The sequence below is a fragment of the Lontra canadensis genome, unplaced genomic scaffold (genome assembly GCF_010015895.1).
Source record: "Lontra canadensis isolate GAN:19392208 unplaced genomic scaffold, GSC_riverotter_1.0 scaffold24, whole genome shotgun sequence".
Lineage (NCBI taxonomy): Eukaryota > Metazoa > Chordata > Mammalia > Carnivora > Mustelidae > Lontra > Lontra canadensis.
In genome coordinates this window covers 11,619,541-11,636,412 of record NW_022631018.1, presented here as the reverse complement: position 1 = coordinate 11,636,412, position 16,872 = coordinate 11,619,541, and the positions used below count along the sequence as shown (strand labels likewise).

At 35.3% G+C, this 16,872-nt stretch overlaps 1 protein-coding gene across 21 annotated transcripts in view; it reads left to right on the top strand.

The window, feature by feature from the left end:
- Positions 1-16,872, top strand: part of CDC42BPA (CDC42 binding protein kinase alpha) — a 324,447-nt gene that overhangs the window by 269,479 nt on the left and 38,096 nt on the right. For 10 of the 21 annotated variants that reach the window (XM_032862853.1, XM_032862851.1, XM_032862850.1 and 7 more), the window contains one exon: positions 10,315-10,398. The exons of 2 other annotated variants lie outside the window; for them this stretch is intronic. In XM_032862853.1, coding sequence (XP_032718744.1) covers positions 10,315-10,398 — 84 coding nt within the window. Of the gene's footprint in view, positions 1-6,221; positions 6,327-10,314; positions 10,399-16,872 lie in introns of all 21 variants that reach the window. 9 more of the 21 variants (XM_032862852.1, XM_032862845.1, XM_032862842.1 and 6 more) reach the window with 1 other exon arrangement.

The following is a 16,872-nucleotide window of genomic DNA, read 5'->3' as shown; positions in this document are numbered from 1 at the left end:
TAACAAGCTATAAGCAACATCCTATGCTGATGCTGGCCCAGTGTTTCTCAGTACTAAGGGGGCCAGCCACTGTCTGTATCCTGCAAGATTCCTTACATGCCCAGCATCCACCCCAACATCAATATACACAACATACACACCCCCTAGTGGAGAAGCAGGGGGTTTGCTGACATTGTCAGCTCTGGTTTTCACCAGCAACGTAAAATAGTAACATGAAAAAGAAACGTCTGTGGTAGAGACAAGCTTTTAAACTTTCACCTGTCAGCTTCAAAACCACTGCTAATGATCAACACCTTAAATCCAGAATTCTTGAGAACTCTGGGACTTGGAAAGGGGCTAGATTGTGGAATTTTCTGGTTTGCAGAGAGCCTGGGAAGCCGTAGGCTCACTGCTTCCGGTGTTCTTATCTTTCAGATGTCAGGGTGTATTGACACACAGTAAACGTGATGAATCCTTACTTAGCATGTTTTTCCAAACCACTGTTTAATAATGAGTAAGCAGGTCAGATACCAGTGGTTTGGCCAGTAGAACTATGACTTTAATATCTCATTGATTAATGACATTTCTTAAAAGATTGCTGGTTCAACTGATTTTTTTTTTTATTCTTCTGATATTTAGAGAGTTAAAACCATTGGGCACTTGTATTTTGAGTGTGTTAAGTGTACCCTATAACCTCCAGAAAGGAAGACCAAAACTTTGTGTGCCCAATTATATTAGGGTTCAAATCATCAGCCTGTGAATTGACTGAGTTTTTAATAAGTTCTTTTTAATGTGGTTATAATTCAGAGAGATTTTCTTTTTTCTGGTGAAGTAGAGTTATATCTCACCTGCCTTGCAGACTTCTAGGGGCCTTGGCCTCCCAAAGCACTTTTGTGAATCTTGATAAAAGGAAAAATTTTTGATGGAAATACTGTTCAGTCTATATCTCCATTCTGTAGGATATGAATAAGCCTCACTTAACTAGAGCCCCTTGATGTATATATGTTTTTCTTAAATGCAGATGGTAGGCTTGATAACCTGTTTTCCAGGCTTGCTGGAAAGCTCATTGGTTATGTATCTGACAAATTAAAAAACCACCTGTGAAGAGTGGTGATGTCTCTGGTGGAGCCGAGGGAAGAATCACTGACTATTCAGCGGGCACAGAGAAGCATGTCCCAGGGACAGCGAGGCGCCTGGATGGTCCTGGGAGGCGGCAGGCTGTCACAGTAGGACACAGGCGGTTACCATTCCCAATGGTGGCCTTGACTCCAACAGTGACATACAATTGTGTTATATGCTGCTTTCAAACAAGCAATAGGTAATACTTTTATAAACTTGAAATTCTTACGATTCCTACATGGCCTACAAGTGAGGTATCACTGTTCAAGGTTCGCTGTGTTTTTATTTCTAGACCGCTATGAGTTTCCATCTACAGTTTGAATACTTAATTCTTTTTAAGTGTGTTACCTAGTTAGGCATAGCCTGAGAAAGATTCGTTATTAATATTAATGCCTGAATGTAAGTGGTTATGGAAGGGTCCACAGTGTTTTCATTAATAGTGAGAAACATTGAATGTCTCATTTTAGGTTACTCCTTTAGAGTTTGGAAGAGAGATTATACATAGCTAACATGTACCTTAACTTTCTTTTGTTTTCTGAGAACATTTGTAAATTTTCCAGAGTAGATTTTCAAGTCGATATATTGAAAATAAGGAGAAATTTTCAGAAAGAGTAACAGGCTATATTATTTGTAATTAGTAAGATTGCACTTGCTAGTTGTAACCTCCAGTGATTTATTTATTCTTTGCTTTAGGGCAATAAAATACTAGATTCTCTGTTTTCCACATGATACGGCATTTCCATAATACTGTTTTTTTATCATAAGCTCAGTTAACTGAAAAAATTATATTAGTGTAAGTTTGAGGTTATAAAGTGTTTCTGAGTACAAAAAAACTGGACTACTTGCCACTTTGTTTCCAAAATAACTTAGAATTTTATATTTACAAATACAAAAACAACACGTTAGATGTAAGCTTTTTTAAAAACTCTGTATCTCATTTGTATCAAATCTTGGTATCTTTTACTTTAAAAACAGGTTTCTTATGAGAATGTTTTGCTTATATTCAAATCTGTAATTATTTTTGGAGTAGAAAAGGCCCATTGATACACATTCAAGATGAGTTGTTTTAGTTGTTTTTATTATTTATCAGAAAACCATACTGCATAATTTGAGGATTTCACCTAAAAATCCAATCCGATCTAGAGGGAAAGAAACTTTTCTATTTTATCGTACTAGTCTAAAAATAAATTTTGTGGATCACTCAGTAGGGAAATCCTAATAGATTCAAGAAACATTATGGGCTTTCTACATGACAGCATTCTGCACTGTGGATAATACTGCTGATACTTACTCAGTTTTTCTTTTTTTTTTTTTTTTTGCCCAAAGAGTAGAGCGGTTGGTAAAAATGACGTTGGGGTGTAGTAGATGTTTCTAATGTCTGTTCATCAGAATAACTCCTTGAAGTAGGTTTACTTGGAAAATGAATTAGTTAACCAAAAACTAGGGAAAAATCACATTTAGGTAAATATATAATTCTTATCTTTCTCAGTAGATTGCAGTGGATTGCTTATACTGTTCAGTTAAGTGGTACTCAGTACTCAGTGGGCCAGCCACTGTCTGACCCAATATTTGTTTCCAAGAACTTCCTCCAGATACTATCAGAAGGTACTGTCCAGTTAATGTTAGCTATGTATTGTTTTTCACTATTTTCTCCTTTTTATCATTTTTCTTTGATCATAAATGCAATTATTGAATTGTGATATCTCTGCTATAGATGTAGATCATGTTTGTCAGCTTTTCCTGCTTCATTAATTCAAGTCATTGCTTACGTTTAGTGTTATACAGTTTTCAAAACATAAAGAATTTAACTTCCATGGTTTAAGTATATTATTAATGATCGTATTATAACCATGATAGAAGTTCGGAAGGATGGTGGTAAAAGTTCGGAAGGTAAATATAATTGATGTGCTAATAATAAGATGCTTTGCTGCCATGTTGTATCTGAATCATTACCAATCATCAAATTAACTTTAGGCTCTCTGCAGTCTGGCTTGTTGTTATTGAGTATTCTGAAATTTCAGTAAAATCAATTGCTTTTTAGTGGATAGAATAAGTCCTTAGTTATAAATATATGAATAAGCATGTGATTATAGATAAAATTTGTAACATCTTGAAAAACCATGAAAAACCAGTAACAGCTTGAAAAAAGCACGCTGATGGTAATTAACACTTCGAAAAGAAAATATGAAAGTGGTATTATATTTTTCTTACTCTTCCTGTTAAATCTCTTTTGAGATATTCTTGACACTGGCAGTAATCCAGAAAGGAAATGAAATGTATAAATCTATTAATCTAACAGGTAGCTTCTAATAGCTGTTAGAAGATGTGAGAAAAGAAATTTTTAGTTTAATATTCAAAACGTTATTGCCATGAGTTTTATTCATCTTTACCAAACTTTGTTCCTTGTATTTCTAAGAAACATACTTGTGAAAAATAAAGTGGTAATTTTTAAACTTTTAAACTCATGGTTTTTTAAAAAATCAGTATCATTATAAATGGCATAGTTCAACTTTTTAAATATACTCAACACCATCTCAGAATATTACTAAAATATGTTTACTTATTTTTAATTTGTTTTAACAAAAACTACCTGATTTTGTTTAATCTCTGGAATTTATTTTAAGAACTTATGATTCCAAAAAGCTGGTGTGCTAATTTTCATTATTCTGTTTTATTAGAATTGGTAATGGAATAGTTTTTAAATCTAAGTGTTTCCTCTTTTGAATAACCAGTTTTACCTCATGCAGCTAAGAAAATCATTTTAAAATTTATGCTCATTTCCGTTTCCTTTTTTATTTATGAGTTAAAAACTTGTTAGGAGCTACAGACTTTTATAAATGACAATAATTCTAAAGAAGGGCCATGAGGTATGTATTTAAAGCCTCGAGAGTTCTTTAAGAGTCACTAATTTCTGTAACCAAGGATTAAACTTTGATGGTGTATTTTTTCCTTTGTTCAGTATCACACTGTCATCATGGCACAATTTTCACAGGGTCATGAAACATGATGGTGAATGTTTGAAGGACCAGCTATGGGGTGGGAGCAGGCGGTGGGTGGATATTTAGGGGAGATGGTTTCTGTAGTATACAGGTCCCAGCAGGGCGCGTGCTGACAAAATGCCTTAAGGCAGCGTGTTCTAATGTCTGCATAGGAAGAAGTAATCAAACCATGTGCTTGCCTCTGGCTGGTGTATATTCACGGGGCTCAAAGAGCAGACCCAATTTCAGTTGTCAGCCAGTACTCCTGCCTTTCTCATTTTTGAGGCGTCTTTAAAGTAACTGGACTTGGAGGCAGAAAGCCACGATATTAGCTGTCCAGTCTCATTCACAGCTTTATGCTTTGCACAGAAACTTCTGCTTTTACCTCTTTCACTCAGGCTACGGGCTACATTGTGTGACAGGTCAGAAACTTAAATTTTACTAAAATGACCCCTTTTTGCATTTAACAAATCCCCTACTTGGACCCTTCCTTAAAACTTGATGATCAACTTAACTTGATTGTATGAGGTCATTTTAGGTTCTTACTAGTGTAAAATGCATCAGGACTGCTTTGCTTATCAATTCCATTTTAACAAACCCTCGCCCATGGATTCTTATTCAGTTGGCAATTTATGTAATGGTATGGAAGCTTAGAAGGAGGAGATTTCTATAAAGTAGGATCTTTCTGCCCAGTCTCCAACCCAGATTTCTATTCCAGATTAATAATTTAAAAGAAGTACCTTCTCCATGACTGTCCTGCATAAAATTGTGAACTAGGCAAAACTTGTCTTAGAGGCTCATCATCTTTCTTTCACTCTCCTGTTCCTGGTCAGAGTTCCCTGTCAGGAAAAGAGATCACGTAACTCATTCTCAATGACCGTTAAGTTGCTTTGAGTACCTTTACTGTGGAGATGCCTCTGGTACCACAAAAAGAAGACTGGATTTGAAGTCAAGGAGTGGGATTCAGGCCTGGTTCTCCCACTTCATAAGCTGTATTTGTTTTATGAAATCAGTCACATTGCACACTTCAGAGCTGACATACAGCTAGTATGCTTCAGCTCAAGTGTTCCAGTTTTTAAAATATTCAAATACCTTCCTAGCTGATGGTACATGGCTGCTGCTCCAAGTTCCTTAGATGTCCTCCTGGAGACCCTTCTCCCCACTTCTCCTAAGCACAGTAACTAAAGGTTTAAGGCCTTGTTGGGAGCCATGTGAGTCATCACCACCAAATCCTTGCTTGTGGTTTGCCAGAAAACCTGCCTGTGCCCAGCAGAGGACTCCTGCAGGGTTAACCAGCCTGCTAGCCAGTCCCTACAAGAGTAACCATAATAATAGTAAAGGAAAAGAACAAAAAATGTTTTAAGTACCTACTTAAAATCCTTAAGCTGATTGTTCTTCTTATTGAATAGTAACTTCTGATCTAAGCATTGTTCTTGCCATACAGTACAGCTGAAACAAATTCTCCAACCTCTTTTCGAAATTGCTTTCATTGCCTTTCATTTCAAAAATGCAATCCTGATAGTTTTGAAAATTGCCAAGCTGAATATATCATCGATCAGTATGCTCTCCATAAGATCTTTAATGCTAAATTTTAACCCCAAGCATTTTGAGTTTCTAAAAATACTTGGTTAAAAGGATGCAGCTGAATATAAGTGCTGGTATTTCCACTGCCGCGGAACAAAAAGGCAGTGTTGCCCCAGCCAGCACAAAGCGGACAAATTAGTTTCTTTTACTTTGAAGTAATGCCTGGTAGATGACCAAATTTCCTTCTTATGAAGGACAAAATTATCTCTAACCTGCAGCACAGACTCTGTTAAGTACTTGGCACTTAATTCACACATATGATTACGTTTGTGGAATGCAAGCCCAGAACGTGTAGTGGAGACAGTGCTTGAAGTCAGAGACTGGCAGTGAATGAAGATGGGAGCATTCTGTTAACTGTTGTCTTTATCTTTGTTTACATTAAGGCTCGTGGTTATACTTTTGTGTAATGACACATCCCGAAGGTGAATTTCAGACTGAACTTTGCTTTCCTCTTCTCGAGGAATGTTAATCATGATCGTGCCTTACAGAAGTTTGCTTAGAGCTGCACATTGTTTGAAAGTGATTTCTTGGGTTTTTGTTTTTCCCAACTTATCTTCCTAGACCGATCCCGTTGAGAGCACATATGTACGGAATCCGAACGTCAAGGTTAACATCCAGTCAAGGTCCACATCTCCTTCCACTTCTAGTGAAGCTGAGCCAGTTAAGGTGCCTCATTGGAGCAGTCTTGCTCCCCAACTGTTCACTTGTGTCAGAAAGAGGGAATCGCAAAAAACAAGTGAAATCTGACTCTTCTTTTAATCAAATATATTATGTAATGTCACAATATATTGGCGATCATTGCATTTGGCTGGTAATGTAAATAGGACTCTAAAACCAAAGTCGAAAGATGCCCCCTCCAGATTCAACCTAAAATAGACAAATACTTATTTACTTATAAAGGTAGTCTTTATTTTAAGTAGAGGACTATGTGGAACAGAAGGAAGGGTTATCTCACTTTTGGAATTGTCGGATATAAACTTGGTGGGCACCTGGCTGTGTCAGGTGCCATTCTCAGTAAATCTAGTAAGACCTACACAACTGTTACTTCGGAAATACAGCTTAAAATGAAAATTGCCACTGCTGGCCACTGAATACTTTATTCTAACTGCTCAGTCAGCAAGAGGCATTCAACTGTGTCATGTCTTTTAATAGTACAAAAACAGTGTTGTTTTGTACCTCCTGTTAGTCACTGGTTTCAAACAGCCAGTCGGCCAGTTTTCTCAGCGGAGGTCGTTCCCTCAACAAGCAGAAGGGTTTGTGTCATGCCTCAGGGAAGCCCTCCTGCCTCAAGATGCAATTCGGATTCTTCACTCAGCTCGCAGTTCTGACAGAGCCCCTTTGTTTCCTGTATTATCTCTAGAACTGTGTCTCCTGTTCCAAGAGAAGCAGTTAGTCCACTTTGGAAAGCTGTCTGAAGTGAAGTGTGATTTGTAGTTAGATTCTGACTTGATTTTTTACAACCCTGTGACAGACTACCTCAGACTAGTTAAGTTGATGAGTCTCTGCTTTTTTTTAATCATTGTTTTAATATTTCAAGTTTATACATTTTTAATGCTGAAATATCTCACGCATACAGAGGTTAATAAACACGCATGTAACTCACCCACAGATTTAACAGATGTGAACATTTTGCCCTGTCCTTTTCAAATTTGTTTTCAGAGAGAGAATATTTCAGAGAGTTGGAATACCTTTTCCTATACCATTCCCCTCTCTCCTTTCTCAGACATATCTAAAAACCCTGAAACTCATGTGCATCTTCTTCCTTGGTTTTTCATTTCACTTCATTTATATTCATAAACAATATACGAAAATGTTTGTTTTACATTTGTTTTACACAAACATAAATCTTCATTTCTTTCATTATGCTTTTGAGCTTTACTCATGTAGATACATGTCCCTTTAGTTGATTCATTATAACTTACATAATATTTCATTGTATGACTATACCACAACCATTTATGTATTATCCTAGTGTTAGATATTTAGCTTATTTTCAATTTTTCTTAATTACAATCAGTGCTGAAGTGAACATCCTAGTTTCTGCTTTTGCAGATATGCGGTTTGTTTAGCGTATATACTGGGAAGCTGAATTATTGGGTTGCGTGGTGTATGCATTTTCAACTTTAACTAGATTTTGCCAAATTATTTTCTATAGTGGTTGGACCAATTTTCACTCCCACCAGCAATATGTGAGAGTTCCCCATTTTCCCACATCCTCACCTATCCTTGGTACTGTCAGACATTAACTTTAGCCAATTTGATGGGTATGGAGTGGCATTTTTGTTTTTAATTTGCATTTCTTTGATCTCAAGTATTAATTCAGCATCTTTTTATGTTTATTGAGCACTGGTGGTTTGCCTGTTTATGTCTTTTGTCTGTTGTTCTATTGAATTATTTTTCCTATTTTTGTAAGTGTTCTTTATGTAATCTGGATACTAATCCTTAGCTAGCTATATGCACTGCAAATATTTTCTTCCAGTCTGTGCTTATTTTAAAATTTTATTTGGTGTCTTTTGGTCTTGCAACAGTGTTTATTTTGAAGTAGGCTTATATAAATCAGTCATTTCCTTTATGACTTCTGTTTTTTATGTCTTTCTAAAGCAGTTCTTCCCTATGCATATGCAGCATTTATAAATTTTCTTCCATACGTTTTTCTAAAAGTTTAAATTTTTTTTTATTTTATATGTTTAGGATCTTAAACTGAAATTTATTGTTACATATTATATGAAATGGGGTTCTAAATCTATTTTTCTCATGAACAACCAACTCTACTATATTTCCCCCATTGATCTGTAAGACACTCTCTGCTTTGTGTATATGGGTCTGTTTGGGGTTTCTTTATTCTCTTCAGTTCTTTTTGTCTATTCCTGCATCAGTATCACATTGTCTTAATTATTATAACCTTAAAATAATTTACCTAGTATAATCAGCCACTCCCACCCACCTTTTTCTTTTTCTTTCTCTTTTTGACCCTTTAGTTTTACATAAGACTTTTTAGAATCAGTTCTATGTAGGACCTTTGATTGAAATTGAATTGAATTTATAGATTTATCTGAGGAAAATTGACATCTTTGTGAATGGCTCTTTCCACCTATGAACATGGTATACATATCATTTAGATATTTTTATATCTTTCAATAAAGTTTTGTTAATTTCTTTATGAATTTACTTCATATTGCTTGTTACATTTGTTCCTAGGTACCTTAAAGTTTTTGTTGCTACAGGGAATGGAATCTTTTCCAAATATATATTCTTATGGTCTTCATGAACCCTCTTGAGCTTGTGTCCAACAGCCTTACTTCACTCCTTTTTTTCTAAACTTTTCTTGGGCTTTCTTTGTAAATTATAATGTCAGTTTTGTTTCCTATTGATTGTTTTTTATTAACTTTTATGTAGCTTTTCAGTGTTCTTCTTTTGTCTCTCATGTTTACCTTTCTAAACATTAATTTATAAATTGGGTTCAAAACTTTTTCAAGCTATTTAAAGGTAAATTTAAATTAGAACTAAACTCACAAGCAGAAAACTCTGAGAAGTTCAATTCATTTCCATTTTAAGGTTATAGGGCATAGAAAATACTCTGTTTATGTAGTAACAAAAGCAAAGAGAGATCATCTATTTTTCTTTTAATATTTTAGACTATTCTATAACTTTATTCAAAGCTAGCTTTTTCGGGGTGCCTGGGTGGCTCAGTGTAACGGTTAAGCCACTGCCTTCGGCTCAGGTCATGATCTCAGGGTCCTGGGATCGAGCCCCGCATCGGGCTCTCTGCTGAGCAGGGAGCCTGCTTCCCTTCCTCTCTCTCTACCTGCCTCTCTGCCTACTTGTGATCTCTCTCTGTCAAATAAATAAATAAAATCTTTAAAAAAAAAAAAAAAGGCTAGCTTTTTCCTCTTGTTTGCTTGCTTAGCATCCTGAAATGAAGTAATTCTTTGTGGCTTTTTTTAATACTTTGCTAATTAAGTTCTGTTTCTTTTCCAGTAAAATCAGTGTTTCCTTCCATTGAAAGGAATATCTTACATTAATATCATCTAAAGATACATCTTTTAACTTTTAAATTTGTATGTTAAGCCCTGAATTCCAATAATACTAAATTGTCTAACTCCATTCTTTGGAAATTGATTTCTGCACAAAATCCCACTAATCAATCTCTCTCTTTTCTCTCTTTCTTTCTACATACATGCACAAACACACACAATTCTACTGAATTGTGTTCTATATATGTAACATGCATTCTGTATATAGAAGTTGGAAGTTAAAAGAATCTTTAAATATTTTGATTATAAATCCTGCTTTTAAAAAAAACATACTTTTAAGAATATGGCATTTTCAGATGAACTTGAAAATTAATATCCTCATTTTTATTTGGGCTATATGCTGTGTTTTGTTTTCTTCTGTGGATTCTCTTTTCTGAATCATTTCTTTTTAAATTTCCAGACAAACTTTTTTTTTTGCTACTTGAACAACTATTTCATTTGTAGACATTTCAGGCTGAAATTTAAATTATCAACACTATGAGAAATTTAGCTTCGTTGAGATATTTTTTGCCTTTATCGATGTCTTGCTTGGCTTTATTTACTTTGACTTATTTTTGGTTATGTTTGAAATAGATGGAGTGTTTCATGACATTTATTTCCTTTTTTGCTCCTGGATTCAGACTGTAGACAGTACTCCTCCTCCAGTTCACACACCAACCTTAAGGAAAAAGGCATGTCCTGGTTCAACTGGCTTTCCAGCTAAGGTACTCAATCTTAGATATAAGCATGAAGTGTTCTGGGAAAAAAAAAAAAAAACATGAATAGTGGTTTTCTTCTGCTGGTTATATTTACTGTGGTTTTTACTATTGGTTTCCTCAAAATTGCAAACATAAAAGCTTGGAATGAAAGTAAATCTTGTATGACTGGAAATAACCCTGCTAAGAAAGGTAGGAAGAGTGATGTAAAGTTTGTTTTGTTTTTCTTCCATCTTTTGTCTATTTTTTAGTAATAATTTTAATCTACAAATTATAAAAATTGAAAATGGAAGGGCTTTATTGAAGTGCATAGTTTGGTTTGGTCGGTTTTATTTATTAGTGGAAAAGCCTGACAAGTTGGAAGTTTTCTGCTTTTTCTTTTTTTATGATTTCTGAGCTTTTGAAAGATTACTGTTTTTAATGTATATTCTCCTTTTGCTTTATGCATTTAAAGTTTTTTCAGATCAGTTTTGGACACTAACAAATTGAAGGAGAAATAAAATCACTGATAAACCAATTTTTTCAAAATTCCAAACAACTTTTCATTACTAATTGTTCCCATTTTAAAATATAAAACACAGAATACATAGTAGAGAAGGAAGATGCCACTTGAATAGACCGTAAGGACAGCATTAGCATGCACTCAAATGCATGTTGGATTCAGGAGAAAGACTACAGACCTGAAAAGTTCAAAAGATTGCTAGGTTTTTGTTTTGCTAGTTCTTTGGGGTTATACTCTTATTTTTATATCTACAGGAAAATAGCCTTAACATCATTCTTAAAGTATTTACATAAATATTTATGGGATTAAACATTTTAAAAGACCTCTAAATTATCAATCAAAAAGTAATATAAAGAGCAGCATCATAATTGTATCTACAATTTACTGAATAGGACTATGCTTCAGATATTATCTATCTACTATATTATTATTTCTCTCACTATTATTTCTATCTGTGTCTAAAAGTTTCTAATTCAATTCTTACTACAGTGTTTGAAGGTATCTAATATGTCTCCATAAAGCAGAAAACCTAAGTCTTAGAGAAATTAACTTTCAAAATGTCACACAAATAGTAAGCTACAGGGTCAATATTTGCATGGAGATCTGCACATTTCTAAGTATTTCTTTTAAACAATATCTACTATTAATGTTAGATATGCAGTTAACAAACACATAGTTATACCATAATTTGAGAAGGTTTGGGGTTCTAGAAGACGCAGATTGGTATTACTTATCTGGCATAGTTAGTTCATGTAGGTAGTACAATAAATGGAAATTTCCAATGAATAGAAATTATTGCTTCTATACTTGCTGTCTTTTTTGTGGTCTCCTTGTTTCCATCTTCCTAAATTCAGTGTTTTGAAGTCTGCTATTATAAGGAGTAGTGCTTAGAGGATGCATTGTAAAGAAGTTGAGGCCACTCAGAAGAATCTAAGATTGAAGTTGACAAACTACTGAGAAAGAGAAACATTTAGTGAAAAATTCAGGTGAATTATTTTTTCATTCTATTCAACATAACTATCACTGAAGTGTTGATTATGGTAGAACATGAAGATTTAGTTGCTTATCTCAACCTCCTACAGTGAAATTCTAGAAACTGGAAAACAAGTGTTCTCCCTTCCCAGAACAGAAAGCCTGGATAAACTGCAGAGTGAAAGGTTGGTGGATCTGAAAAGCTAATAAAAGTTACAGAAGTATAACTGGCATAGAAGAAAAACAAGCTGAATAATCTAGGCTACATAAAGCAAAATTCTGAGGCCAGAATATGAATTTAAAATAGGCACAATAAGTATCTGAATGAAACTTTTTTTTTTTTAAAAGGAAGTATATTGGTCACATGGAGTGGCATAAAGCATCTAGGAAGAAGAATAATTTGCAAGTGCTCATGTGAAAATATAACTGCTGGAATAAAGAACTCAGCAGATGGCTTTAACAGGATGAGCAAACTAGATGTAGGAGAAGGACAAGTTATTGGGGTGGAAGATGACGTGGATGATACAACACATGACAGAAATAGTTTCAGTATCTCTGTAGTAGGACTTGGAAGGGGAGAGAAAAAAATAGAAGCACTGGAAGAAATAATCCCTTAACATTTCCCAGTAATTAAAGATGAAAAACCTCATTGAAATACATCATTATGTGCTAAAGAGAATAATTTTTAAAAATTTACACTTAGACACGTTATAGTAAAATTTAAGGATATATCCTAGATTAAGAGAAAATCCTAAAAACTTTCAAAGACAAAGTTATCTGTAAAGAAAAATTAATTGGTATCAGACTTCTCAACAACACTAAATGCGAGAAAACAATTAAGATTAATGTTCAAAATGTTGAAGAAAAAGAACTTTGAACCTTAAAATTTTAACTCAGCTGTAATATCACTTAATTGTGAGAGTAAGTTAGAAATATTTTCATGTATACAAGAACTTAACAAATTTATTACTTTAAAAACTTATCTGAAAATACTCTTTTATACATTAAGAACATACTATCAGGAAGGGAAATTAAGATAATAGCCCCTTTTAGAGTTGCATCAAAAAGAATAAAACACCTAGGAATAAATTTAATCAAGGAGATAGAAGATCTGTTCACTGAAAACTGTAAGACATTGTTGAAAGAAACTAAAGAAATGTATTATATGTTCACAGATTGGAAGAATTAATATTGTTAAAATGTCTATACTACATGAAGCGATCTGTAAATTCAGTGCAGTCCATGTCAAAATTCCAGCAGCATTCTTCACAGAAATAGAAAAAACAATGCTAAAATTTGTATGGATCCACAAAAATCCCCTCAAATAGCCAAAGCAGTCTTCAGAAAGAAAAAATGTGGAGGCATCACATTTCCTGATTTCAAACTGTATTACAGAGCTATAGTAACCAAAACAGTCTGGTACTGGCCAAGAAAACAGACATATAGATCACTAGAACAGAAAAGAGAAGCCAGAAATAAATATGATGTATCTGTTCAATAAACACATATGATCAATTAATTTATGACAAAGGCATCAAAAATATACAATAGGGAAAGTATAGTCCCTTCAATAAATGGTACTGGGAAAACTGGGTATCCACAATCAAAAGAATGAAACTGGACCACTGTCTCACACCATACACAAAAATCAACTCAAAACAGATTGAAGACTTGAACTTAAGATCTGAAACCATAAAACTCCTAGAAGTAAATGGTGGGTAATCTTGACATTGGTCTTAGGAATGACTTTTTGGATTTGATATCAAAAGCAAAGACAATGAAACAAAAGCAAAGATGAATAAGTGGAATCACGTCAAAGTAAAAAATTTCTGCACAGCAAAGAAAACCGTTAAGTTGAAAAGGCAACCTATGGAATGAGAGAAAATATCTGTGAGTCATTTCTGGTAAGGCGTTAATATCCAAAATACAGAAGAACTGATACAACTCAATAGCCCCAAAACAAGACAAAAAAACAGCCACATAATCCAATTCAAAGATGGGCAGAGGATCAGAATAGACATTTTTCCAAAGAAGACATACCAAAAAATGGCCAAAGATACATAAAATGGTGCTCATCATCACTAATCATCAGGGAAAGGCAAATCAAAACCACAATGAGATACCACCTCATTAGAGGTGGTAGAATGGCTGCCATCCAAAAGGCAAAGAGATAACCAGGTGTTGGCGAGGATATGGAGAAAAGGGAACTCTACTGCCCTGTGGGTGGGAGTATACATTGGTGCAGCCACTGTGGAAAACAGTATAGAGGTTCCTCACACAACTAAAAATAGAACTACCATATGATCCAACAACTCCACTTCTGGGTGTATACCTTAAGGAAACAAAATTACTATCTCAGAGATTATATGTGCCCCCTTGTCCAGTGCAGCATTATTTACATTAGTCAAGATGTGGAATAACTTGTATCCACTGACAAGAGAATGGATGAAGAAAATGTGCGCGTGCAAACACACACACACACACACAACGGACTATCATATGGCCATAAGAAAGAGGAAAATCTTGCAATTTGTGATGACATGGATGGACTTTGAGGGCATTATGTTAAATAAAAGAAAGACAAATACTATAATGATCTCACTTATATATACAATCTTAAAATTTCAAACTCATAGAAATGGAGTATTGGTTGCTAGAGGTGGGGTTGGAAGATGAGGGAAAAGGTACACACTTCCAGTTACAAGATAAGTTCTGTAGACAAATGCAATACATGGTGACTAGAGTTAACAATACCATATTGTATATTTGAGACTTGAAACTTGCTAAGAGAGTAGATCTTAAACATTCTCCTCACAAGAAAAAAATCTCAACTATATGAGGTGATGGATGTTAACTTTGGTAATCATTTTGCATTATATGCATGTATCAAGCCATGATGGTGTATACCTTAAACTAATACATTATATGTCAGTTATATCTCAGTAAAACTGGGGGGGGGAGGTAAATATTCTTGGAGGAAATTCTCCATCAAAAGGAGATATAAAGGGTGCCTGGGTGGCTCAGTTGGTTAAGCAACTGCCTTTGGCTCAGGTCATGATCCTGGAGTCCCTGGATTGAGTCCCGCATCGGGCTCCCACCTCCACGAGGAGTTTGCTTCTCCCTCTGATCTTCTCCCCTCTCGTGCTCTCTGTCACTGTCTCTATCTCAAATAAATAAATAGCATCTTTAAAAAAAAGAGATATAAAGCTATGAGACCACTGTGAGAGACTTGGGAAATAGGGTGACTCAGTATCTCACAGCACTGTGCTATGGTCTGTAAAAACCAGCACCTTCACTCTACAAAAGTCGAAGAGAAAGGAAATACATGATCAAAGCTGTCCAGAATTAATGTAAATACAAACACAGAGGAGGTGAATGTATGGATCAGGTGAGGTGAGCTTAAGCATTTTCTCGTCTGGGGAGAAGCTGCAGAGACAGCATAGCATGGTGTAGTTATTGTGGTGGGTTCCTAGCAGGGCCTTCTAAGTTACTGTCACAAAGTAGCTGTGTGAACTTGAGGAAGTTACTCTTCCTTGCTTCCATTTCCTCATCAGGAATGAGTACAATCATAGTATTCATTTCACTGAATTATTTGGCATTTTAAAGAACCTTAATATTTATAAACACCTTAGAGCAGTACCTGACATAGTAGTAGCATATAAATGTTTAAACAAATATTGGTAACTTGATAAGGAAAGTAAGCACAAGTCTGAATCTTAAGTTGAAAGGAATAAATAGAAGACTAGCATGTAAACTGTCATATTTGTAAGGAAATGCTATTTGTTGAATGAGGATGAGGGCAGGAAAGAGAAAAGAAAGGAAAACATGGTGACCTGGTGCTCTTAGCTGCAATAAATTGCCTCAAATCCTAATGGCTTGGAAAATTTTTATTATGCTCACAGTTTCATAGGTATGAATTTGAGAAGGGCTCCAGTGGGGAGCTCTCGCAGAGGGTCTGCCTTGTGGCCGTGGTCCGCAGGGAGCTGAGGCTGCAGATGTAGGGAGGTTCAGCTGCGTGTGCAGGATGGCTCGCTCCCGTGACAGGCAGCTGATGCTCAGGATCTGCCCATATGACAGCCACAATCTTCCTAAGTGGCGGCTGGCTCCCCAGAGGGAGCATACCGTGAGAGCCAGTGAGAAGCTGCATGGCTGAAAGCAAAAGGTGGATGGAAGGGAAGAAAATAAAGGAAAGCAGAGGTCACAGATACGTACTGCAATATGGAGTTTAAGGTGTAAAACACCAAATGGTACGAAAGAGGACGTTGTCTGCTAATAAAGGGAATAATAAAGAATGATCATGAATGTGGATGGTCCTCACGAAGAAGCCCTAACCTATACACAACAAGAACTGAGAGCTTGGGAGGAGTAGGTTAGAGGCAGATTGGAGATTTTAATTCACATTCTCAGACAATATAGTAGAGAAAATGGAGGACAGAGGATAGAGGGTTAATATCTGTATGCATCAAGAGCTTTTATAAACAAGGGGATGAACATGTGATAGTTAAATGGCCAAAAGCCAGGCATAGGCCATTGAAAACTTAAAATGACTGAGCGTGAAAAGCTGTTCAGACTTATGAGAAATTGGAGAAAAGCAGAATAAAGTAATAATGAGCTACCTCTTTACATTTGTGGTATACATACCCTTGTTATACTCTGTGACACATTATAGGATGGAAATGTGAATCAGTACCATTTTTTTAAAGACAATTTTAAAACATATTAATGAAAAATATTTGACAGTGTCTCTAGAACCCAGTGAGTGGAAGGTAGAGGATTCTGGGAACTTGGTCTCTGTGGCAGCATGGTTTTTGAATCTCACTGAATCTACATAAAAACAGACCAACTGGGTAGGTATTAGAACTTTAAAAAAAAAAAAAAAAGTACAGATGAGACCTGAACAATAAATGAGAAGATTTTCCCACAAACTTCAAAATACAAACTGATAGAAAAAAAAAAAAAAAAGTCATCTGTAAAACCCCCATCACTACCCCTCGCCATGGTATTAAACA